The sequence below is a fragment of the Hoplias malabaricus genome, chromosome 2, assembly GCF_029633855.1.
Source record: "Hoplias malabaricus isolate fHopMal1 chromosome 2, fHopMal1.hap1, whole genome shotgun sequence".
Lineage (NCBI taxonomy): Eukaryota > Metazoa > Chordata > Actinopteri > Characiformes > Erythrinidae > Hoplias > Hoplias malabaricus.
The window spans coordinates 21,001,179-21,026,152 of NC_089801.1; the positions used below are offsets into that span (position 1 = coordinate 21,001,179).

A 24,974-nucleotide genomic window follows, 5' to 3' on the forward strand; every position below is an offset into this window, starting at 1 on the left:
TTTAAATCCATCCTCTTTTTCACACATTTTCATTCCCTTCCGAGACTCTCAGTAGGTGTCATTCCTAAGTTTGGCCACAAGGGGGTGCTGTTCGCCCACATTTCCACATGTACTTCCCACTGTTGGCTGAATGTACACGAATGGAGCACTGCTGCACACAGCTCATTTGTGGCTTTAATAAAGAGGAAGATGAACTTTTGCGAGGGCGGCCTTGTCTGGGAAAAGAGGGGAGAAACTTCCAGAGGACTCTGAGCCTGTTCTCTCTTCGTTTTTATCCTCTCCTCTTTGTTATATGGTAATGGACCGGAACATTGCCTATTACAGGGCTACCGCGCGCTTGCAGTAAACACACAAATGAAAGGCATGTCTGTCTTTGAACTTTGGCTCAATATGGGATTGGGAAACAGTTTATTCTTCATAAAGAACGAGGCGGTGTGATTACACAACAAATCAAGAGGGCTGTCGCTTTTCTTTTTTTTTTTTATCTTCTCACTCTTCTCTGGTTTTATTAGACGTGCGAGGACTGAGTGATGACAGTAATCACAAAAGAGAGAGGGAGGAAAATTTGTTGTAGAAACAGTTAAGGGAGGTGGGGGTAGAGTTGCAGAGGGAGTTGAGAAGAGCAGTGTGTGTGTGTTTGCATGTGTGTGTCTGTGTGTGTGAAGGGGAGGCTCCAGCAGTCATTAGCGTTTGGGAATAAGCTTGCTGCCTGACTGCTCAGTGCTCCGTGAGCAGGGCAATAATGACCAGAGCCCTCCCTCTCCCCCCTCCTCTCCTTTCCTCTTCACGTCCTCACTGCTGCACCCTATTACTACCGAGAAAACCATCGCTTACTCAGAGCTGCGTTGTGGGTGGAGAACGGCTCAGGATGTGTTTAATTGGAATTATATACAGTATCTTTTGTTATAATTCATTGTAATATACTTACCTTGTATCTACAATCTTTGTCAGTTTTCAGAGACTGTGGGTCATCTGTCGCTGCATGGTTTGTGTTGATCGTCCTCTAGTCCTTCATCTTTTGACACAGGGTGCTGTTGGCTGGATGTTTTTGGTCAGTGGACTAGCAACCACTGAATGGACTCCAGCAGCACTGCTGTGTCAGATCCACTTGTACCAGCACAACCCATATTAACATATCACCAACACCAAGGCCAAAATCTTACCTGCTCTGTGGGGGTCCTGACCTTAGAAGAGCAGGGTGAAATGGGGATAAGAAAGTATGCAGAGGATACTTCTGAATCATTCAGTGCACGTCTGTATAATTGATAGGTGCACTCTAGACTGATCTGTTTACTGCCGGTCGTCACAGGAACCAGGTGTTTTAATGTAGAACCAGTGATAGTCAATAATAATAACAACTAATTTACATGTGTTTTTCAAATGCAAAATTCGAATTGAGTTCCCTAAAGACGCTTAATGAAAATAATCTATTATAGAAGCAAGCCTAATTATCTATAGGCCGCCATTAAATCTATATAAGGGTGTGGTGCTCGTATGAGAGCAGGGATAATACTAGTTCAATGTGTGTTGAAGGTTATGCGAAGGTTTGAGGAAATTACCTGTCCAGAGCTCAGAAACCCATGAATAATTTGCATACCCAAGATGTGTCTGGGAAAAGTGGGCTTCCCGTTGTGAGGAAGCCTTTGTTTTGCCTTTCTTGAGCTGAAGAGGAGGTGGAATTACGTGGGAAATTAGGGGAAATTAGCGGTGTTGAGGATGTCAGGCTGGGAAAATGGGGTAATCATAATGGTGCACATTAAAGAGTTCACTCTGAAGGGTCTTTCCCCCAAATTGACTTTGCAAGGAATCCAAGAATTCTTTTAGAACTGTTTTGAGAGTCCTTAGAGATTCTCATTAAGTGGATTAAAAGCCTAATTAATTTGCATCATATGAAGCCCACCTAAGGATTTCTAAGACTCTGTACGTGCATATCCCATCTTGTCAGATTTACAGTAATAATAATGGTAATTAAAGGTAACATAAGAAATATATCATCGCAGAATGATCTTCTACAACTCCAGAGTGCAGTCTGGCACTGATGGTGTGTTAGTGTGTGTTGTGCAGGTACAAGTGGATCAGACACAGCAGTGCTGCTCAAGTTTTTAAAGCAGTCAGTCAGTCAGTGCTGGACTGAGAATTGTCCACCAAGCACAAGATGCTAATATGGCTAACAAAAGATAACAGTCTTTTTCTCCTCCTTATACAAGACAGTGGGAACCTATATCTCCTGATGGAAAGAGAAAGTGGGCGTCTGTGCTCCTGAGTGTTGTGAGACTCAAGAGGAGCTATGGATGAGATAAATTTATCCAAATTTCCCATCTGTTTACATTAGTGCTGCACCCTAAAACCAGACAGTCGTTTCCAAATATGGTGCCCACAAGGAAAAGAAAAAATCACATGACTGCAACCCGTTTATAGACGTATGCTTACATGACCATTACATTTATTTTGACTGTTCTACAGTTGTGTACTACAGTAAAGCCGCTCTCAGTCTAACAGGTCTTAAAGAACACTATTAAAAATAGAACCGCGCAGATTAGAAAGAAGCACAGCAGACTCTGGAGGCTGATGAACGTTATTGACATCGGAAGCACTGTGTCATGGCATCAAAGCCTGCTCTTCAAGCTGACGGATGCTGGCGTATTGAACCTGACACCTCCACTCCCAGCCCCGAGCCTCCTGTGAATCAGCCTGCTTCAAGACACGGCAAACTTTTAGAGCAAGAGCATGGGTTTTGAGCTTTGTGTTGTTGTTGTTGTTGTTGTTTTTGAGCTGGAATTTTTAGACGTCAGAAGACAGTTTAAAATGACACCCACTGAAATCAGGACTCCGGGAGTAGTCCTATGACTAAATGTCTTTTCAAAGCGCAGAGTGCTGGTGGTGGTTGGAGTGACATTCGCTTAACGTTGTGTCACAGAGCGTAGCCTGCATTTGCATCGGTGCGTCAGATAAAGCCTGCATTTGTTCTGTCGCTTCTGCAAACGACTTGCCACATGCAGCTAAGCGTAAACTCCACTGCTGTTCCCTGCCAATCTCAAATAAACTATCTATCATCACGTTGATCTTGGAGAAAAAGAGCTGTTTGGTACTTCGGCGCGCAAGTGGGTCAAGTTAAAGTGGCCAGAGAATAGCACCTCGTCCCTCTAAATAAAGCCATCTCCTTACAAAGTGAGGACAGCCGAAGCTTACCCTTGTAATCAACCACAACCATCCCTTCTTCCAATAAGTAGATAGAGAGAGAGAGGGAGCGAGCACCAGTGTTTTTGGGTGTCTGCCATGGTCAGCCGGCCTGAGCCAAGCAGGCAGTATGGGTGTTTAAATGTTATAGGAGGAGAAAGGCTGTTGTTTAGGCCTCTGAGGCCCAAAGGCCCGGCACTTCATTCGCTCTTAAATACATGGCCGTTGCTGTAAAGGGCAGATTTATCCGTAAAGGCCCCCGTGGCGGTCATGGAGGAGCTTTTATTTAAGTATACACTTAAATAAATCCCTGGCCTGTTTATGAGCTGTTGTTGGCTAGCCGTTCAGAGCTCAGAGCAGAAGTGCCATGTTGGCTACAGCTATAGCTGGCTCCCTCGGGCTGATGATGCCAGACTTTATTGGCTAATAGCTAGGGCACCCGTCATACTCGGAACACCCAGACTGGGATTGAAGGTATTGGCTCCTGCGATGCTAAAAAGGAATATTCCCAGCATTTTTCTCCATGTACTAAACCACTAATATCACTTTTATACTCTATTTACAGTGTCAGCCTTTTGGCTTCGACTGACAATGTGTTTCCAGCCAAAGGGATTCTGTTCTAAGTTTGGGGGGTGGGGTGGGGGGAACCTGTTGAAGCTATTGTCTGTGGTAATTGACCATATGCTACAGATGCAGCAGATAAGAGAGATTGAGCTGAACACTGCTTAAGGTATTGCTTTAATTCTATTTGTAGTGACATTAGTAAAGGCTCGGTTCGAGGGCGGATCAAGCTCGAGGCTTCCAGCGTGACTCAGCACTCCCCAACTGAATCAGTGCCACAGATAACCCAGAGCTAATACGGAAAAAAACATTCTCCAAGCATCCCGTTTTAATAAGAGTCCATTGTTGTTGTGTTGTTGCTACTTCAAGCTAAGCTGCCAGTTCCAGATCCAGGGCTTTAAACCTGAACAAATAAGCATTGGAACCCAATGCTTAATCCTCTCCTGACTGCTTACTTGGAGCATGGATAGCACGGCCAATAAACACTGTTTGTCAGTTACTAGACTCTGTAATATTTAAACCTCCAAGCTGCAAATACAGGATGGAGAAATCAAGACTAGAATATCATGTATATCAATATATCATATACACACACACACAAGCTTCTGTATTAACTTTGTCTTTCTCTCTGCACTCTATACACACAGCTATTCTGGGAGAAGAGGTTGAAAGGCTTGAGGTCTTCAGATGTCACAGAAGAGGTTCTCAGGACTATGGAGCTTCCCAAAGGTTTACAAAGTAAGTGTGATATGCCAGTGTATGGCAGTTGTGGTGTTAGCTACTCTAGTGTGTTAATTACACTGTTAAAGGAACACTACATAAGATTTTTACCTTAGAATTGTGACGTTCCACTGACTTGTAGTAGTACAAATAGTCTCTCTCATTGCTACTCTTGGTTCAGCACTTCAGAAACTATACTATGTAACATTTGGAGGAGGGTAGAAAAAGGTAGAATAGGGTAGAGAGACTAGTCTATAACCAGACTAACAAACAGCTCCTTAAAAGTTAGTGTTTCTAATAAAATCACAGATATGTTTGTATCCATCCTCCCACAAGGATAACAGATCAACACTATGGGTCTGAAAGAACGTGGAGGTGTCTGGTCAGACATTAACATCACTGACTGTTTGGGATTACAAGCAGAAATCACTGAAATCAAGTGTTTATGTTAGCCAGGGCTGGACGATACGGCAAAATTGTATATCACAATATATTTCTTATTTTTGGTCGATAAAATATAATCCTGATATCGATATGAAAAACTTCAAAGTAAAAACAAGGAACATGACACCACCATCAACCATAAACCTACTGGCTTTGTCAATGTTAATATTTTTAAACAAATGAAGTATTGAACTGACGACAGCGCTATGTAATGACCGTCAGTCAGTGACAGATGCTGTAAATAATGTATTATTATATACATTTTCTTTGAAACATTTTATTTTGCGATATATTTATTTATAACGAATTATTGTCCAGCCCTAATGCTAACTATGTTTGACATTACAGAAAAGCCTGTAGGTAATGACTGCTTTAGACTGGATTTTAAATAATAATATAATAAATAACACCTGCACATTAATTTTGGCAGGTGTAGGTCCAGACGCGTCAGACGAAACCTTGCTGTCAGCGATAGCCAGCGCTCTGCACATGAGCTCGGGTCCAATCACGGGTCAGACGTCCACCGCCGCGGAGAAGAACCCAGCCATCTGGCTCAACACCTCGCAGCCGCTTTGCAAAGCCTTCACCGTCACCGACGACGACATCAGGTGAGCGGGTTTGTGTGGAGGTTGAGGGAGCCGAGGGAGCTGGCTGGGTTGCTAATGAAAACATTGTATTCCTTACACCAGTTTGAGCGTTAGTGTGATCTCAGAGTGATTGAATGTCATTTGGAGCCAAGTCCCATTTGAAGTTTCTCCAGACGTTCCTACTAGTTTCCTTCAGAATACTAACAAACGCCTTTACTCTGGGAGTGATTTCTCAGTATATGTGAATAGTTCTTGGACGAGCTCAATCAAAGTTGGGCTGTTTTGATTTATTTATGCACTTCATTCTCTCTCTCTTTCTCTCTCTCTCTCACATAAGCTGTCCATTCATCTTCTGCTGGAGATGTATATTGGAGCCCCCTTCTCCAGATCAGTGTCACTGTTAGCATGAGCTTATTGGATAGGAGGTGACTTCATAAGGTCTGTAATGGATACCAATTTCAATCGCTTCTCCAACTCTGTGAGGCATTACAGACAAGATAAATTGGTGGGGTGCTGCTGTATACTGGTAAGCAGGGGGTGAAGAAGAAAAAAACAGCTGAAATAAGATTTCTCTCCTGGCAAGACAAAGTAGTTTTCTGTCCAGAGAGGCTTTCGGAATACTGATGAGCTCTTTCCCGCCTTGACAAGAATGATGTATTTATCTGTCAGTGGCGCATGTGGAATTATTAAGTTTGGAAGTATGATTCGCCATGATTAGCCTCTGGAATAATTGCTGCCCATTCGGCGCATCTGCTGGTCGCCACCAAAAAAAAAAGGCAAAACAAATAAATGTCTTCAGACATTAGTGATTAGTCAGGCAAATGGCTGAAAGAGGACCACTGATGTTTCTATACATTTTAGTTTCTTTTTAATTCTTATTATTTTTAAAACAATAATTACACATGCTTTCATTTGACGTGGATGTTTCCGGTTTCAAACAAGTGACCCATCTAAATTTCAAGGGCAGTACTGCCTCCAGACACTAGATGGCAGCGGTTGTACATGCATGTTTGGGGAAGATTAGGCATTACTCTAGATGTGGGTGTGGGTCCAGTCAACCCTATGGACTGTGAAACGCTCCAGAGATGAGCTGCTTGCTGCTGGTGATTATAGAGATGGAGGGGTGATGGAAATGAATCGTATCTAGTCCACTCTCCTTCCCTTTTCTTCACATGAATCAGGGACTGTGGAGGTTTTGGTCAGTACCCTTCATAGTAGGGGTCTTTAAAAAGGTGTGGGCTTACCCTAAATGGCTGAAATGAGTCTCAGGATGAGGCTGTGCTTTTGTTAGGCCGTTTGTTTGGAGGATTTGATGGCGTTCGGCCACAAGAGCCTTGGTGAACTCGGGTACTTAAGTTGGGTGATGAGTTTTGAATCACAGACAGTGCTCCAATTCAACTCCAATGTATTGGATGGTGGAATCCCACAGTCTAGTGCTGGAGGGCTTTATGTACCAATAATTGACGCTTTGCATTGGACATAATGACCTCAGGCTTATTGAGGATATACAAAACGTATATTACAATGAGTTTAAAAACATATCGTTGTTACTGAAACATTTTATATTGTGATATGTGTTGATACTGAGTTATTGTCCAGCCCTGCTTTGTATAATCCATGCCATTCTCATCTGATCGACCCCCTACTCACATGCTAGACCACAAGTTTATGCCGTCTGATGGCAACGAGTTCATCTTCTGTAGCATTGTAATTCAACAAGCATTCCCCTAACTCTGCTGTAACTCTCCCTCTCGGCTGCATAATGACGCTGATGTTAATGTTGTGGGGCATGAATGGGGATGAACCAACCTCCATTAATTTCTGAGATGTGTGTGTATATGCGTATAGGTGAAGAGGGGAAAGGGGTGACACAAATCAAGCAGAAGTGCCCTCCGGTCGTCTGCAGATGTTGTTGTTCTCCGCTTGTTTTTTTGTGTGTTTGCCTTTCCCTTCGTTAACCTCTAATTAAGCCAACAACGAGGCTGGACGACTGCTGACGCTGGGATCGGTTAATGAGGGTCCGCCGTCCGTTCTAGATCATAGGAGTGACAAGGAGAGCAGATGAGACGAGGATGAATCAGAAAGTGTTGATTCAGTTGAATCGGTTTGGGTTGAGTTGATTAGGGTTGATTAAGATAATGCACAGCACACCATCGTTTGTTATTTTTGGGATTAAATCCTTTGTCATTATAAATCAACTCTTATAATTAACATATAATGCTTCAAAATGATTGCTAATATTCTGCATTGAAATGTAACTATTTAGAACTATGTGCATTTTTATGAAGTAATATTGGTCCTGGATACAGAATTTCTAAATCAATAACACCACAGCTTGTAAGAAGAAGGCTCTGTAAGAAGTGCATTTTTAAAGTCCATTTTTTAAGTAATGATTCTGAATAACATTGAGTCTTGAGTTGAATCACATGGAATCAACACAGCAAATCATGACACATTGAAGTCAGCGATGTAGCCCTGTTGTGCTTGCAGATGTAGGAGGTGTGGAAAGTGTATTTGATTTTAATTAAAAAATCTGAATCGTTTCAAAAGAAATTAATCAAATCAAATGAGATCAGGATGATGATGATTCATGACACACCGAATCATAAAAAGGCCAGAGATGTAATCCTATCATGCATGCATCACTTGGAGGTGTAGGAAGGTTGCACTTGTATTGTAATTAATAATTAATTTTGTATAATTTTTCTGAATCTTTCTGAATCCAACAGATAGGGAATCAACCCAAGGAATTGTGACACATTGATTCACGAGGGAGTCATTAAAAGGCCAGAGATGTACCCATATGGTTCAGACAGGTGGGGGGGGGGTGTGAGGGGCAAGCTGAGTGACAGGAGGAAGGAAAGGAGACGGTTTTGGAGGAAGGAGGAGGAGAGCTGATGAAGTGGAGAGAGAGCAGAAGGATCAGCGGTGCTGATGGGTGATGGAAAGTGTTAAAAGGAGGTCAAATGTAATCAAGAGCCCTGTTAGACAGCAGTGGACAGGGAACAGACTTCAGAAGTGGAGCCCTGTCTCGCTTCCTCCTGCTTCTTCTAGCTCTTTCTTCTCTCTAATCCTCTCTTCCTCTCTCTCTCTCTGTCCTCAGGGAGCAAGAGCTGAAGGTGTTCCATGCCAGGAGGAGTCTGGAGGAGGCTCTGATGGCTGACGGTTTGGCGCGGGCCGCTGAATCTGCCAGGGGCGTGGAGGGCAAGGCGGCATAGAGACTCCAGCAAGGTGAGAGGAGAAAGAAACGAGGGTATTTAAAAAAAAAAAAAGATCTGCACTCTTGAAAATGAAGGATGCCAAAAAAAATTGTTTATTTAAACATAAAAGAACCACTTTCCCTGAAGGACCTTTTCAGAGCAAAGCAGTAGAGTGCACATATTCAGGGCCAAAATTAATATTTATACAGACGTATTAGTGCCTAAATGGGTAAGATGAGGAGTCCCTACTCACCTATGTCCCTCACCTCATCTAATGGTGCATTAGTTATGTGTGTAGTTACCTACCAATGCCCAGATATAGGCAGTGATATTTAATACTGACACATTAACACATACAAAATGTAGAAACTAGAGCTATTCCTGTAACAAATGCAGTCAAATTTCTGATTCTGACTATTTTTGCTTCCCCTACGTTTGTAGATTAAAATTCACATTTACATCATGGATTCAAGGGGAAGGGGTTGAGTTTTTCTACCGTCCTCCAAAAGTTACATAGTGTAGTTAATGCAGTGCTGAACCAACAGTATCAATGACAGAGGCTTTATTCTCCCCATTGCAGCTCAGTGAAGCATCGCAGTGAGGTTTTTTGAGGTAAAAACACTACCCAGTGTTGCTTTAACTCTTCTAAAGAGGCAGCCCATGTTTTATAAGGCTCCTCCACATCCAACGCAGATGCGTCCCTCTTTATCCTGCACTGCTTAAACGATTCGCATAGCATTTTTAGATCCAGAATATTTTCCTTCATTTACTTTGTGCGATTTTCTTTGGTCCATTTTTTCTTTCTTTTAAAAAGCACTCTGTTTGAAAACATCTTTAGGGAATCAAAAGAAGGTCTTCTAAAGCATTACTTCAAACCGCCCGTTTCGACACCTTTATTAAGAGTGTAGGTTATTCAAAGTAATTTGAAAGGTTTGAATCCCATCACGCAGGCCCGAAACCTTAAAAAATCCGCCAGCCGATAACGGGCCACGATCTTGTCACTCAGATGTTTTCCCCCCACTGAGAGGGTTTATCCCAAAATCAATTAGCATTCCGCTCCACACTAACCCAGCTTTCTTTTTCTGACAAGCTCCTGGAATTCTGACACGACGGCGGCTACTGAGACCAGTGGGCAGATTATTCAAAGCCCGAAATGTAATTATTAGTTCAAGCTAAATCCAATATTATGGCCAATGCTCAATGCATGACAATGCCACCACAGTGCCTTCGACTCAGTGTGCTTTTGATGTCAGGCTAAAGGCCAAAAAGCTTGAGGAAAGAAACCCGTTCAGAGCCCAATTCCACAGTTACCGAGCCCCAGTGTGAGTCCGTGCAGCAGCAGTGTGTGTGGAATGAGCTTGACTTATCAGCTGTTTAGCGATTCTGTAAATATGGATCTTAGCGCTGTTGGAGCTCCAGCGCTCATTAGCTTTGGCATATGGCCTACCCACCGCTGTGTGACTCTCACCACCTTCTGCAGCACTTTAAACTGGAGACGCAGAATTACATTATGACTCACGGCAGCCAAGCCACTCCAAAAGATCCTTTTCCCCCCACCAGCGCCGGGTGTTTAGCATTTGGACCGTGGTGCTGTGACCTGCTGTGACTTTTTTTTTTAACACTTAGCTGCAGCAAATTACCGTTTAGCCCCAGTACCTTAATCACAGTAGCTTGGTGCCTGCACCCTCAACTGTGGGCTGTAGACGAAAGGCATTTAATTTTTACCAGAGAACAACATAAACAAGTGTAGGCAGAAAAAGGGCAGTGGCACAGAGCAGAAATTAACGGTGCAGGATATGTCAGCTCTAGCAGCGTTATTATTAATGTCATAAAGCAGTATTGATGTTTATTGGAGAGCACAATATCCATTTGAAGGAAATGTAATGGCACATTAGATACCCGTAGAGAGTATCCATTGATGTCACTTTTCTGCCAGAACACACACCCGTCAGCAGGACTCGGTGGCAGAACAGTCGGCTGCATTTACTGTACCCTCAAAATGGTTCTGTAAACAATTATGAGCACTCAAAATCCATTTGCATGTATTAAGGAGTCTTTGCATTCTGAAAGGGTTTCTTAGATCAATGACAATGATGTTTCTATATAGCACCTCTATTTCCATTTATTTTTTAAATATTTGACATAGAACCATTTACAATACATTTTTATGACATTCTGCAGAATGCTTTTACATTGTGGAAAAGCCTATAAGAATGCTAAGAGTCATCACTGAAAGACCCTTGGAAACCCGTCTTTTGAAATCGAATCTGAAACAATCGATGACCTGATGAAATTAAAGCAGTTAGATTTGACCATGCTCCACCATGCTGTCACTCTGTAAGGACAGAGGTCTGTGCAGGTAAAACACCAGAAAGAAACGACCCCCTTTGAAAACGGGGACAGCTGCAGAGAGAAGGCAGCGACAGTTTTGACAGCACACCGAATGTGTACAGCGAGACTCAGAGATGTGTTCACATCTAGCATTGTTAATGTCCGCAGAGAGAGGAGACACGGTGTACTTTATTATATGATAACTTTTGTGTTCTATGAAATCACCATGGAAACTAACATGTAAGTTTGGATGCAAATTTTTCCCCATGAACAGAACAAATAGATACGCTATAGGCATGTGTTGTATCCACTATTTTCAGACCATCTTAAAATATTAATGACTGATTGTCGAGCGCTTTAGAACCGCTGCCCATGCTCCAGCCACCACCACTTGCCTTGGAGCTGCCCGCCCTACACTGAAGTTTTCATGGACTCCAAACTATTATCACCAGTAGATTGACCACAGGAGGATAGGTCCCACCTTGTGAGCCTTGGTTCCTCTCCAACTGCCTTCCTCAGCTCTGAGGGAGGTTTTCCTTGCCACTGTTGCCCCTGGCCTCACTCTCCTGGGGGATTTTTACGTTCTTTACATTTTTACATTTCATGTTAAAACTTTATCTTAACTGGAATTCTGTGAAGCTGCTTTGTGACAACATCAGCTGTAAAAAGTGCTATAAAACTAATTTTGATTTGATTTACACTGGATATGGCTTTACAGGTCGGGGGTGGCATTTGGTCTTAGATATGTGAGTTAATAAACACAACAGCGCAGACTTTGTTCCAGCTAAGTGAGGCTCAAATCTCACACATGTTTAAAGTATAAAGCCTCATATCTGTGAGCGCTCAAATGGAGTGAAGGGTTCATTTTCAGGAACATTATGGGTCAGTCCCAAAACCTAGTGAGCTGTTTGACTAGAGAGCATTTTACATCAGTGTGCACTCCCGACACGTAGGCCGTCCTATTTCTTAGTCACTTCATTATGATGTCTACTAAGCTGTCTTAATCTGGCCGAATTTTAAGGCAGCATCAAACCCTTTCTTAGCCTCGAAGGCAATCCCAGGATGCAATGCAAGAACAACTTCTATCCATTTTGCTCTTAATCATGAAAAAAACTGGATGATTAGTGATTAGAGAAACACAGAACAGAAACATTGGAAACACGCATTATGAAATACTGACCTCTATGTGAGATACACTGTGTTTGTGTTTATTTCTATCTATCCATCCATCCATCCATCCATCCATACATACATACACCAGACTATGACTTTACCAGCCCATGCTTTTGCAACATTCTTTCCTTGATGAAATTTTAGATGGAAAATAATAAATTATTTGTAAAGTCAATCACAAGCAGCCCTTCTCCATTTGAGATGTTTGTGTTTTCTCTGCATTCACACTGGACCCTGATTCTGCCAGTAGGGTTAACCACAGTGACACCAGCCAGCTCTGACGTCTCCTGCATTCCTTCTGTACAGAGCATTAGAGAACTTACTTGTTTTAATTATCGAATGTACAGCAAGGGAGTAAAAACTTCATCACCCTTCATCCAAATGATTCTGTCTGCACCATGCAGCTGTCCCAGCCCCTGTCTCAATCTGATGGAAATTTCGACAAGTGGCTTTCTGGTGGCCCAAAGATGGCCCTGCTCAGACGTCTATGAAATATTCAGACGGTGATTAGGAGCAGGGTTTGACTCCAGCTCCTCTCAGGTTCTCTCCCTGGCCCACTGCTCCCTTCATCTCCCTGTAATGAATCTTTAAAGCAAATTAATAGTTCATACTGCTGCCCCCCTACCCTTCCCTGCGGGCCATAAGTCTTGGGTGAACGTCGACCCGAGTGGGGGGAGCCTGGGCCGGTTCGACTGTGCCACGCTACATGCCTGAGTACACCTCCATTTTCAAAACATATTATAGCAGCTATTAAAAACAAAAAAAATAAAACAACCCTTCGGTTCCTTTTGAATGCTGATGCGCTGTGTCTGTCTGAGGCGGGCTGAAGCTACACTGACTGAAACATCTTTTCCTTAGTAATCAATTCCACCGCTTCGCATCAGCTGTTTCAGGAAGGCTTTCCTTTCTTTTATTTCCCTTTCCTCCCTGGTGTTTGTTAACGTGCGTCTGTTTATAGCCCTTTTCCGTTTTCATGAAGGCAGAGCCTACAACCGCGGCTCGACGGCGCGCTTATCTGTCAATAGGATTTAATTTGTTTATGAAGGCTTCGGCCTCGTGATGTGGGGGGGTTAGGCACCCCTCTTTAGGGCTAAACGCGGACAGGAGTTTGCAAACACAACGTGCAATTTGAATACAAATCGCAGGGATGTGAGGTGAAAAGGGAATAGGATTTGCATTAATTCAATCGCAGTGTGTTGCTAAGATAAATGCGCGTGTCCAGTGTATCAGGGAAGGTGTGTGCTTTAATTTGGATGAAGAAGAGGCGGCTATTCTGCGGCACTCTACCTGCTATTCCCGTAAAGTTCTATTTGGAAATGGAGATTGGTGCAGATTATGCGTATTAATCACCGCCGCCGGTACGGAAGAAGAGAGAGAGAGAAACAAAATAAGAGATGTGTGCTCGGAATGTCTTTGTGTCCATTCTGAAGGTGATTGTGCTGTTTCAGGCTCTCTCTCTCTCTCTCTCTCTCTGAATGTGAGTGGGTGCTGAAGCCGCAGAGCTGTCTGCTTTTTTTACGACTCCCACGGGTCCTGTAGCTGCAGCTCGGTGACCCAGCGGGATTTATTGGCCTCTGGACAACCTGTAGACTGGCCCACAGGCTTTATAAAAATCAGCCCATCTCCTATAAAAGGTCCTCATCCGCTCGTGGCATTGTATTGCTTCCACCCTTCTTCAAACTCTCAACAAGGAAAAGCATGATACTGTCCTTCAAAACAGGTCCTTATTTTCTTTAACCTGCCCATTATCTTGTTTTCCACTCAGACATGTAAACACAGCACTAGCGCACTATTTCTGTTGGCTATTATTTAAATCACAAATTCATATCTGAGCCAGACACAGGTGCTCGGATGTGTGCATACAACTTATTAGGGTCCTCAGAAATGCCTCAAATCAAATGGGACACTCTGGAGGACAACCCTGGGGTCACCATGTCTAACACCAGGCATCGGGTAAAGATTTATAGAGGCCCCCCCCCAGTGTTTGTGATCCACAACTGATCATACAACATAGGCACCTGTCACCACTGATGTTTTATGCCATCAAATCCTCACAGCATTGTTCCAGCATTTAGTCGGAAACATTTACAAACAGACACAGGCTGTTACTGCACAAACAAGGGGACAACTACAACATTGTGCAGATATCTATCAATGAATCAACTTTACTGGTTGACCACAGCCTTGTGTGTCAGAGTCCTGTCCTGCAGAACGTCCACCTTCCCTCTCACACGTTAAAGTTCATCTTCTGCTGGCACAATGTTTGTTCATTCCTGTTCAGACCCTCCTCAGCAACACTGCTTCAGAACTGGCGCCTGTTCTACAAAGTGCCCATCTGCAGAAATGAACCTCCTCTCAGACAATCAGGCGATGGGGGGGAAAGAAAGGTAAAATTGCCCAGTGAATTGGAAAGATAGCAGCCATGGCTGTAATTGCCCACCTTGAGTTTCTAATCTGGTGCTGGAGCTAATCACAGTGGAGAGCCGTGGTGTTGCGGCGGGGGGTGGGGTGGGGGCTGGATTAGGAACACGCTCAGTACAGGTCAGGAGAGCTTCAGGAGCGGAGCCGCAGCAGCTGCCTATCTCCCTCTTCCACATGTCCATTGGCTCCGCTCTCCCTCCGGCCCACAATCGCTCTAATATGCATAATGGGGGATAGATTTGATTATCCTCATGTACAGTAGACAAAAGGCTGAGCTGCAATTACCACTGAATGGGGGCTAAGTCTGGGTTTTCTGCTTTGTTTTTCTTTTTTTTCTGGCTCTGACTTTTACCAGCAATGAATCAGTTAATGTTCAATTGATTTTTTAGAATCAGAAAATAAACAACAGATATATATATAAATGTATCTTATAATACTTGTCTATTTACTGTGTCCAGCCTCTGCCTGGATTACAGCTTAGTTTGCAGGACACCTGCCCCGCCATAAATGTTCAGTCTTAAGGCCAATTTATGCTTCTGTGTCAAATCTACACCGTAGTCTGATGCACACCTCCCCAGAGAAATTATTACGTATGACGACTACGCAGACAACTGTGATTGGTCTGCAGTAGATGAACATTGATCATGTTGGAGAGATTAATGGAGGAATGACGAGAGATTTCATTTTAGACTTTAAGGACAGACAGGACAGACATGAAACTCAAAGCCCAGTAAAATGTTTCAGTATCTGACTTACAATGCAATTTTATGACATACATTGTGCACTATGTAGGGTGGATGAAGATATTTGAGATTCAGCTTTAGTGTTTTGGTGGTGTAATTGCAGAGCAGCTCAGACACACCAACGCACAAATATAAGCACTTACAGCGGTGTAGGGCATATGCGCAGGCTGTGTCATCATTTTTAGGAACTGGTTGCATTTTCTGCTTATAACTATAAAATTATGAAATGAATAGATGATCATTAATGGCTTTTTGGCTGGAAGTGACATAAGGGAACAGTGAACTCTGACTTTTGCACAGTACTTCTCATATGTGCGCACACACACACACAAACTGTGCACAGAGAAGCACAGGTGTGCGTGTCAGCGATTCATCCAGCTGGTCCAGGAGGAACACAGCAGAATAAAAAAGCCATTATTTCTCATAATCACTGTGATATGAAAGGTTTATTGCTTAAGTGCCATAGGAGCCCAGTCAGAACTGTGATTTCTTAACGAACTCCTAATTACTGTGTGTTTGGACACGGCTGTCACACGGTCCAGTCATTTAAAAACTATTTACAGCAAGAGAGTGAGAGTCTGTCTCTCTCGCTCTCTCTCTGTGTGTGTGTGTGTGTGTGTGTGTGAGAGAGAGAATGCACAGCAGGGGTCCTCCTCCAGCTTCTAGGGCAGTGTTTGATCAAGGACAATAGCCTTAATTATTGTATGTTGTACCATTTATGAAATAATTATTAATGCCATTTTGAAAACATTACAGTGTTGAAAATGGAGATAAACTGGTAGTAATCACTGGACTAGGAACGCCCCCCCCTTCTATATCTTTCTTTTTCTACTCAATTATTTTTCTTTCTTTCCTCCTCTTTTCTTCATATAATATGTTTTTTTCCCTCTATCTTTCTTTTTCTTTCTCCCTTCTTACTGGGCTCCTATTCGCTCCATGTCATTTTCTGCCTACTTTTTTTTTTTTTAGATCTCATTTGCTGTTCTCATTCCTCTCCTGTTTCTTTCCTCTTGCTCTATTTCCTTATTTCTTTCTTTCACCACCTACACTTTCTGTGGTATTAAATTTAGAAGCAGCATTATCCTGTGTATTGATCATTAGGCGCCTAATCTTTCATGCACTCCGCCCTGTCTTCAGCAGTCATCCTCAGTGATGGGGTCACATGACATTGAAATAGGTATGTGTTTTCTGTGAGGATGCTCAATGCTCAGAATGAAATACACGCTTCATTACACCTAGGAGCACCATCAGCTCAGCAGCCAGTCGGCTCTCACAGTCGGTTACCAGGAGGTTTGTGTGTACAAGAAAAGCCCCCAAAACTTGAGACTGTGGCCGGCTTTCATCAGTTTTTCATGTGAAATCCACCCTTCCATTCCATTACCAATGCCATTAATCATCTAATGCCACCAGATTCGTGATAAGGACATGTTTCATGTATTTTGCGGTCTTCTATGAGAGTGATCTGATACAAGAATCTGGTGTCTGTGTAGGTATGGGGTCGATGTCAGCAGAAACATTGGAATTAGGTATCAGAAGGAAAAACAATGAAACTGAAGCTGCCGTATCCAATCAAAAGTCATGAAATAGCTCACATTCCCACAGAGTAGTTTGAACACAATAGCTTTGCTTTTCAAAAAATACCTCTGTTTAAAAGGCTAGTCATTTTTTTATAAAGTCATATCAGATACCCAGATCTCTGTTTATTTCAGTATTGATATGATGTTGAAAAACGTCTCTAGTGTATCATTGTGTCCTCGGTATGAATTACAGACACCCACTGCTTCTCCCAAATGTTTAGTAGAAAAAGTCTTGAATGGCCTTTGTCACTAATCTCCTTTCAAAATGCGTTTTATCCGTCTTCCAGCTGTGTTAATGTTTATACGGTCTGGGGATGTTGACAGTGCAGGTTTAAGCTTTTGGTGTGCGTCTGTGTTTGTGTCTGTCGGTGTGTGTCCTCCCTGTTTATCCCCAGTGGGTTTGAAGCATTGGTAACAATACAAATGCAGGCGTAGCGTTTCCATACAAGACTCAGCACCATGACAATCCATTTCCCTGGCTATTGTTGGTCAGCAGCAGGTTTTATCATCACTCTCGGCACGGATTCAAGACCCTCCCCTCGCCTCATTTTCTTTTCATGCCCACCCCTGACCCAGTCATTTTCAACCGCCGTTGTGCATTTGTTCATATTCAATTCATTAAGTAATCTGTTTCTCCATTTCTCTCTCTCTCTTTTATTTTTTTCCCAGGGCTTTATCTTTTTTGTGCCGCCACGCATTGCCGCTAAGTATGTATAATTAATGCTTACGCTGCAGGCAAATTCTTAAGTTGTAGGGCAGTTAGTGTTAATTACCCGCTTTTTCCCCCCAAATCTCAGCCTCGGTAAAAAGCATCTGTTAATGGAGATGCAAATTACGCATGTGGCAATCTTGGATTGATTATAGCCCCCACCTTTTTTAAACAGCGCATTATTTGCCGAATGGGTTATTGGCATACCAAAATTGCTTAAAAGGCTGGGTGACTTATTTATTTATTTGTTTGTTGGCGCCGGCAGGATTGCAGAGTCAAGCGTCGCTTAATTTTCGCCGCAGTTGCGCAAGATGATTTATGCCTCCAACCGCTAATCAAAAGCACTTTGGTTACTGATGAAGTACGCTCACTCGTAAAAACACATTCATTTCCCTGTATTAGGGAAGATTGCCAGAAAACTATACCGTGAACATCCATACTGCAGGGAAGAGTCAGCAGGCCGGAAAGGCTCAGCCGTTCCTACTCTAGCGCTTATGGGTTACACGTCTGAGAGTGCGCTTTACGCTCCCGTATCGACAGGTACCCGCTCCAGCCCTTTACCCTGCATTTTTTTTTTTTTGGGATGACAGGGAGAGTCTGTGCCCTTCAGCCACTCATGCGCACACACATGCACTCTCTCTCTCTCCCTTTCTCTCTGAGGATCCTCGTCCCTTGCTCTGTTTCACGTTCCACCAAGCTTTCTGCAAACCTGTTATTGATTTCCGCTGATCCTGGAGGGGGTTTTCAGAAACTCCTGTTTGTGCTCCGGTGTGAATAAGGCCTTTCCCTCAACAAAACACCTCATCCGAAAACCCTAAGGCAGGCTGACCTCGCCTTAAAGGTCGCAAGCTATTTTTACCTCTTGCCTTCCTTCCATCCTTCCTTAAAGCGATGTTTCAGATAAAACCAGATCTGCAGTTTGTCTGTACCCCAAAAAAGTAGTAGAACTGTGTCCAAAGTTTGCTTCCTTAGATTTGTTGGAGCTGCGGGGCACAACGGTGTTTCCATGCAAAACAGCAACTTTTTGGCCTGAAGAATGCAGTGGTTGGAATTGAAAATGTAGGGTGTGCTATTTGCTAAAGAGAAAACACCTTTCCCTGACTGTGATTGATCCACACGGGGTCCAGTTGTTCTGTGACTCAAGTGGGGTCTTCTCAACTGTGACAGAACATTCAGCCAACATCTCATCAGCCTGCCACCTGCTGTAACAAACCCTTGCATTTCCATCTTTTACATGATCAGCTGCCATAAACATTTCATGGCAAATCCACCAATGGAAAGGCTCCCAAATGAATAAAACGATGTTACACTGACTTTAATTGAAAGGGTTGTAGGCTTTAACCCTTCTCCTGTAGAGTAGCTATTTTGGAGTTACAGAGGCGATGTTTAGGGATTATTATTACGTGTACACAATAGTTTTAAAGAGTGTTTTGTTTGTAATTCAGAATTCAAACTCTCACCTGCTCTTTTGTGATTTTGTGGTAACCACGGTGAAGTAATAAAATATTAGTTTTATCATTTTATTTAACAAAAAAATAACCTAAAAATGTAGTAATGTAAAAATGGCTTTTGTTGCTGCATTCGTTGCATGAATTCCATCAGGAAAAAGCACTGCAAAAGAATGGGCTTGAGTTGTTCTTGGGGATAACATTGTATTAAAAAGTGTGAGTTTTTGTTTATTGTTTATTATTATTTGTTTATGTTTTAAAGATGGTGATATTGATGTCAGCGATGATGAATGTAAAATGACTTTTGTCAAGTTATCATAAAATTACTGAAATAATTGAAACTGAAACACCTGGTTTTAGACCACAGTAGTTTATCAGTATGGTGTAGGGCCTCCTTTTGCGGCCAATACAGCATCAGTTCGTCTTGGGAATGACATACACAAGTCCTGCACAGTGGTCAGAGGGATTTTAAGCCATTCTTCTTGCAGGATAGTGGCCAGGTCTCTACGTGATGCTGGTGGAGGAAAACGTTTCCTGACTCGCTCCTCCAAAACACCCCAAAGTGGCTCAATAATATTTAGATCTGGTGACTGTGCAGGCCATGGGAGATGTTTAGCTTCACTTTCATGTTCATCAAACCAATCTTTCACCAGTCTTGCTGTGTGTATTGGTGCATTGTCGTCCTGATACACGGCACCGCCTTCAGGATACAATGTTTGAACCATTGGCTGCACATGGTCTTACTGGTGCAATGTGCAATTAATGAAGATTGGCCACCAGGCTGCTCCAATTTAGCCGTGAAACCTCCCACACTAAAATGACAGGTGTTTCAGTTTCATTGTCTAACCCCTGTAGTTGTAATTGTGCTGTCTACTGTAGTTCAACTGTAGTTCATGTATTGCACCTTTTATATATGAACAGCTTACTGTTCCACTCACCATTTATTTTTCTTTGTTTTTTACTCCACAGAACGCACTGAATTCAGGCCATAACCCCTCTCCCCCACCGTTGCCCTCCCTGGAGATGATGTCATCAGTCTGCACTGAAAACAGGACCCCTGCAGACCCAAGCACACTTCAATACCCTTTTACAAATAGCTTCAACCAAGGCCTTTTTTTTTTTTTGTCATTTTAATTTTTTGGAACTAGAGCGTATATTTTGGAGTACATATCTATATACGATTTCGAACAATGCTTATTTTGTGTCTGAGAAGAAATGGAAATCATGACGTTAATTTTCTACACACAGACACCGAGCAGTACCCCCAGGAACCTCAGTCAGGATGCAATCTGCTGGACTGGTATTGCTCATGGTTTTCGTATTCGGTGTCGATGGTTGTAAGGGATTTGTTTCTTTTCAGGGTTTGTAACAAATTAATAATGCATTTACATGCTTATGAGTGAGGACTTGCTTATTTAAGAAAAAAAATAATTTTATACCTTGGAATAATAATAAAAAAAAACTTGTTCTTTTTGAGCATCAGTATAGAGTAAATAAATGATTATATTCGTGCATATGCACTACTTATGGTTGTGAGTCTTTAGCTTGCGGTCAGCAGTGTTTGGACAGCCTCAACACATACTGTTACAAACAAAAAAAACCTTCAATTGACCACAAAGGATCCAATTCTGTTGCTTTGCATACTTTCCTAACCCCCTTTCAACGTTTTTTAACTGTCAGGAGCCTCCACATTACCACCACAAGGTAGGTACCCTATCCTTTGGGTGGGGGATCACTGTGACACTGACATGCAGGTGCTGTATTAGTGTGTGTGGTTCTGGTGTGACAGAATCAGTCACAGCACGACTGTTAGCGGTTTAAACCCCTCAGAGTCTCTGCTGGACAGAGAATTGAAAATATCCAGCCTCTGGGCATCATCTTTTGACCAATGAAGGACGAGAGAACGAATAAAACACACTGTGCAGCAACAGATGAGCTACTGTCTCTGACTTTACATCTACAAGGTGGACCAACAAGGTAGGTGTGTCTAACAGAGAGGACAGTGAATCAGCAAAATGATACTCATGAGTAAATAAATGTAATTTAAGGTGGTCACATTGATACAGACTGTGCTGCTGATAGAATGTGTTGGCCAGAGGTGTATAAACCTCCACTAGCCCTGTAATGATGAATGTGTGTGGGAATGATGATGCTCCATGTAATAGCTTTGGGATGATAAAAATCTAATCATTCAAATGAGTCAAATTCTCATAGCAGTGTTCAAAAATCTACTGTAGTCTAGTATCCCCCTGAAAGACTACTGCAGTGAATGTGGACAAACTTGAGATTGATGCCCTTTCAGAAGATGTCTGGTGAGAGGGTTCAGATAAAACCTTGGGTCGAATGCGCACTTTAAGTGTGGTTCAGGTTATTTCTACCCTGGAACTGACTGCAGGATCGCATCATCAAGGTGTGTGGCGGCGTGATTTGCGGCACTAATCTGCCGGACCAACGTGGACAGGTTCTGATCTTTTCATTATGGCTGGGGGCGATGTCATTTGCATGCGCTAATGGTCCACTGATGCCAAGTTGTTATCAGACTGCCGTTCCCCCCTTACCCCTCCCCCCTCTATTTCTCTCGCTGGCAGATGCTTCAGATGCTTGCTTACAAAATTTAATCCATTTGCATCTTATAATGGTCACGCTTTGCATAAAATCTTGGACGTAGGAAATGGCCACTCTTGCTTAGTATTCTAATTTCCAAAGATGGAAGTGAGCCCTTTGAAGTAGCGCATGTATAAGAACGCCATGTGTCTGCGCAGTCTTGGCCACATCTGCATCTTTTAAAATTTAATCAGGTTCTGCCGACCTCGGCAGGACCCGGTACCAGGCAGATGTCCAACACCGACTTGAAATCACTTGTAACTCAGCGGTGAAATACTTTTCACAAGTGTTTGGACAACCTGTCTGGTAATTTCAGGTGCACACATTGTGGAGGCAGATGCTCGGTTGAGCATGACTCTCGGGAACAGCTGAGCTGAAGGGACCCCGATGGCAAACGTCAGCTAGAGTGGTAGAATGACCCCTGATATTTTGGAGCTGTGGAAAATTAGAGTGATGGAGCACCATTCAGTAACTTCAGGATGGATTAGGATCCAGAAGTAATCATCCTATGATCAGTACTTACACTCGCTGATGTTTAGGTGTCTGAGATGTTTAGGTGTCTGTGTTTAGACAGGCCTTCCCAGGAGAGGAGAACCTGCCACTGCATCAAAGTGGGACAAGGTCCCTTCCAAGCAGGTATCAGCAAACTTCTTCAGTGAATGGGCAAATATTTAATCTCTCTCTGCCTCTCACTCACTTGTCGTCATTGTTTTTTCAAACTGATTCCAAGTTGCGGAGCATGAAATGAGTGTGGAGCTCCTAATTACAGCTTGTTATCTGTTGTCATATCTGATTAGGGCCTGACTGATTCTCACGAGACATGCTCTCTAGATGAAATGGAGATGAACATATTAGAAAAGTACAATATTGAAAGGACTCCCCATTCTCATTAAGCAGTAATAGAATAAGCATGCCAGTTAGCTCAGAAAAATTTTGCAAGATTAGCATGGAATGACTTGTTACAAAGGTACTTGTCTAGGGGTGGGATACATTAGGCAGTAAAGGTGTTGGTTCTTGAGTTTTGGGAGATTTAAGTAAATGTAGGAAGCATGAAATATTGGCAAGCTCATAGATCTGAGATAATCTGACAAAGGCCAAACTGTCGTGGTCAGAGCATCTACAAAGGGGCAGTTCTTGTGTGGGGTTCCTGGTAGGCAGTGGCTAGTACCTACCAAATTGCTCCTTTTAAAGGAAAATCTGTGAACAAGGACCATATCTATCAAAGATTTATTCATTCGCAAGGGATTTAAGGTTAGCCAGTCTAGTCAAGTCCCACACAAGAGCTAACACAGGACCCTGTTGCCCTTTCCCTGGGTGTCATTTTTTTGGTAAGTACTAACCACTGCCTACACAGGTTTTCCATATACATATGCATTCCTACGTTCAATACTTGGACGAAGAAGCATATCGCCTGGACAAAAGAAGGGAAGAAACAAGCCATGTTCCAAACTTTTACAAATCTTTATTTAAAAATAGACAGATTTGTCATTTTAATACCAGGAGTCTACGATGCGCCTCATGCTCATGAACCTCATGCCTCCCATGCCCATCATATCCCTGAAGCTCCTGTACTCCCCGGGCCTGAAGTACCACATCTTGCCCCTGTAGTGAGGCTGCTCGTACATCAGCCAGTGGCCGTCCATCACGTGGCAAGACTGGCAACCACCTGACCAGTGGTAACGGTCCATGATGGAGTCGCAGTCCTCCATCACCTCCATCATCTGACCCATGAAGTTCTCCCTCTCATAGATCCTCACTCTGTAGGATCCTCTGTACTGTTTGGGAAGGAAGATGGTGTTAATAGTTTGTTAATTTTTGGCATTGGCACTACACCATCCACCCAAATGTTTATCAACCTACCATGGGGATCATGCGGCAGGACCTGATCCAGTCGCTCATGCCCCACATGCTCATGTAGTCGTTGTACTCTCCCCTCCTGATGAAGTACTGGTTGCCCATGTAGTTGGGGCGATCGTACACCATCCAGCAACCACTCTCCACCCTGCAGGAGTGGCAGCGGCTCAGGTAGGAGGACATGTCGGCGCAGTCGCTGCTGCACTCATAGGAGCGGCCCATGAAGTTCCTGTCCTCGTAGAAGATGATCTGTGGGAGCCAATATTGTTAAAGGACAAGTATTTGGATGTTGATGCTTTGAAACAGATGTATGTCCACATTGTAGATGCTCGGAAAATTGTTGAGTTGAAACACCAGATGTTCTACAACTTGTACACACCTCTGAAATGTTCAGAACTGTGCTCTAAAGCTTTCAGTGCTGCCATTTTTAGAAGTACACCATCAGTCTACACCCCTGACCACCCCCCTTCAAGTCTTACCTTGCCCATGATTGCAACGTTGGGGATGCTTTCGCCTTGTCAGAGCTGTTCCCAAATGGTGACTGACACACTCTGCTGGGCTTTAAGGCTTGCATTTATACCTTCCCAAAAAAGCATAGGACATGCGCCTCCTATTGTGAAAATCCCTTAGCAAGCAACATAGCACAGAGGCCCAGGGACGAGCAATGGTGCTTTTTTAATCACTGCTCCATGTGATCCAGTGTCCAGAAGACTTTAGAAAATATATCACAGGCAAGACAATGCAGTCCCAGTGTTTTCAGGCCTTCACATGCCTGATGCATGCCATACACAAAGCATTTTTTCTTTGTTGTTTCTGTTCCATATGAGCATTCAGCTGCACTCCATGAATGCCTGCATTGCCCCTCTTTGTGTTTCACTGAAGCTGAGCAAGCCATTTGATCAGGTACGTGGTGGAAAATGTTATAACATTATGTACTTACCCTTAATTCAACATTTCACTGTAATTAAACTATACCTGCCTTACCCCTGTTATTACAGTGTAATAAGTGGACTGTTTGAAGGTAAGTACATGTACAGCTCTATTTTGCTGTTTGAATAAGATTATTTAATAATCGTTTCTACTTCTGTCTGCTGTTTATCTTTCTGTACTGGCCTTTTGTGTTTTTTATTGATAAATTTAACACTTAAATTTGTGGGTTCTGTAACCGTGTAAATGCCTCAGTTCCAGAAAGATAGGAGTTCTAGAACAATGTGAAGGTTCTAGAACAATGTGAAATCCAAAACAGAATAGAGTTCTACAACAGTGTTTGAATGTATATATATTACTGCTGTAAACATTAACATTTTAACATTGTGATTAATCTGGAACGACTTCTTTTTAAAGCACTGTGGAATAATTTTACCAAATTTGGCTACAACGGCCTTGTGCTGAAGATCAGTACACCAGTGCCAATATCTCATGTTA

The 24,974-nt window shown here is 42.9% G+C and overlaps 2 protein-coding genes across 2 annotated transcripts in view; one reads left to right on the forward strand and one right to left on the reverse strand.

Annotated features, from left to right (window-relative positions):
- mbd2 (methyl-CpG binding domain protein 2) overlaps positions 1-20,598 on the forward strand; it is a 48,618-nt gene extending 28,020 nt beyond the window's left edge. The window contains exons 4-7 of the mRNA XM_066659616.1: positions 4,386-4,476; positions 5,333-5,510; positions 8,593-8,720; positions 20,061-20,598. Coding sequence (XP_066515713.1) covers positions 4,386-4,476; positions 5,333-5,510; positions 8,593-8,707 — 384 coding nt within the window. The 3' untranslated portion in view covers positions 8,708-8,720; positions 20,061-20,598. The remainder of the gene's footprint in view (positions 1-4,385; positions 4,477-5,332; positions 5,511-8,592; positions 8,721-20,060) is intronic.
- Positions 20,599-23,118: 2,520 nt separating this feature from the next.
- On the reverse strand, positions 23,119-24,037 carry LOC136676113 (gamma-crystallin M2-like). Its single transcript, XM_066652977.1, has 3 exons — positions 24,029-24,037; positions 23,556-23,801; positions 23,119-23,470 (listed from the first exon to the last, which is right to left on the reverse strand). The coding sequence occupies exons 1-3, from the start codon at positions 24,035-24,037 to the stop codon at positions 23,186-23,188; spliced, it is 540 nt and encodes a 179-aa protein (XP_066509074.1). The 3' UTR covers positions 23,119-23,185.
- Between the last annotated feature and the right edge of the window lie 937 nt (positions 24,038-24,974).

Excerpts from the sequence above, each read along its gene's own strand:
- LOC136676113 (XM_066652977.1), bottom strand. Across the intron at positions 23,471-23,555 it reads CCTGCCGCATGATCCCCATG|TACAGAGGATCCTACAGAGT; the intron begins GTAGGTTGATAA and ends CTTCCCAAACAG.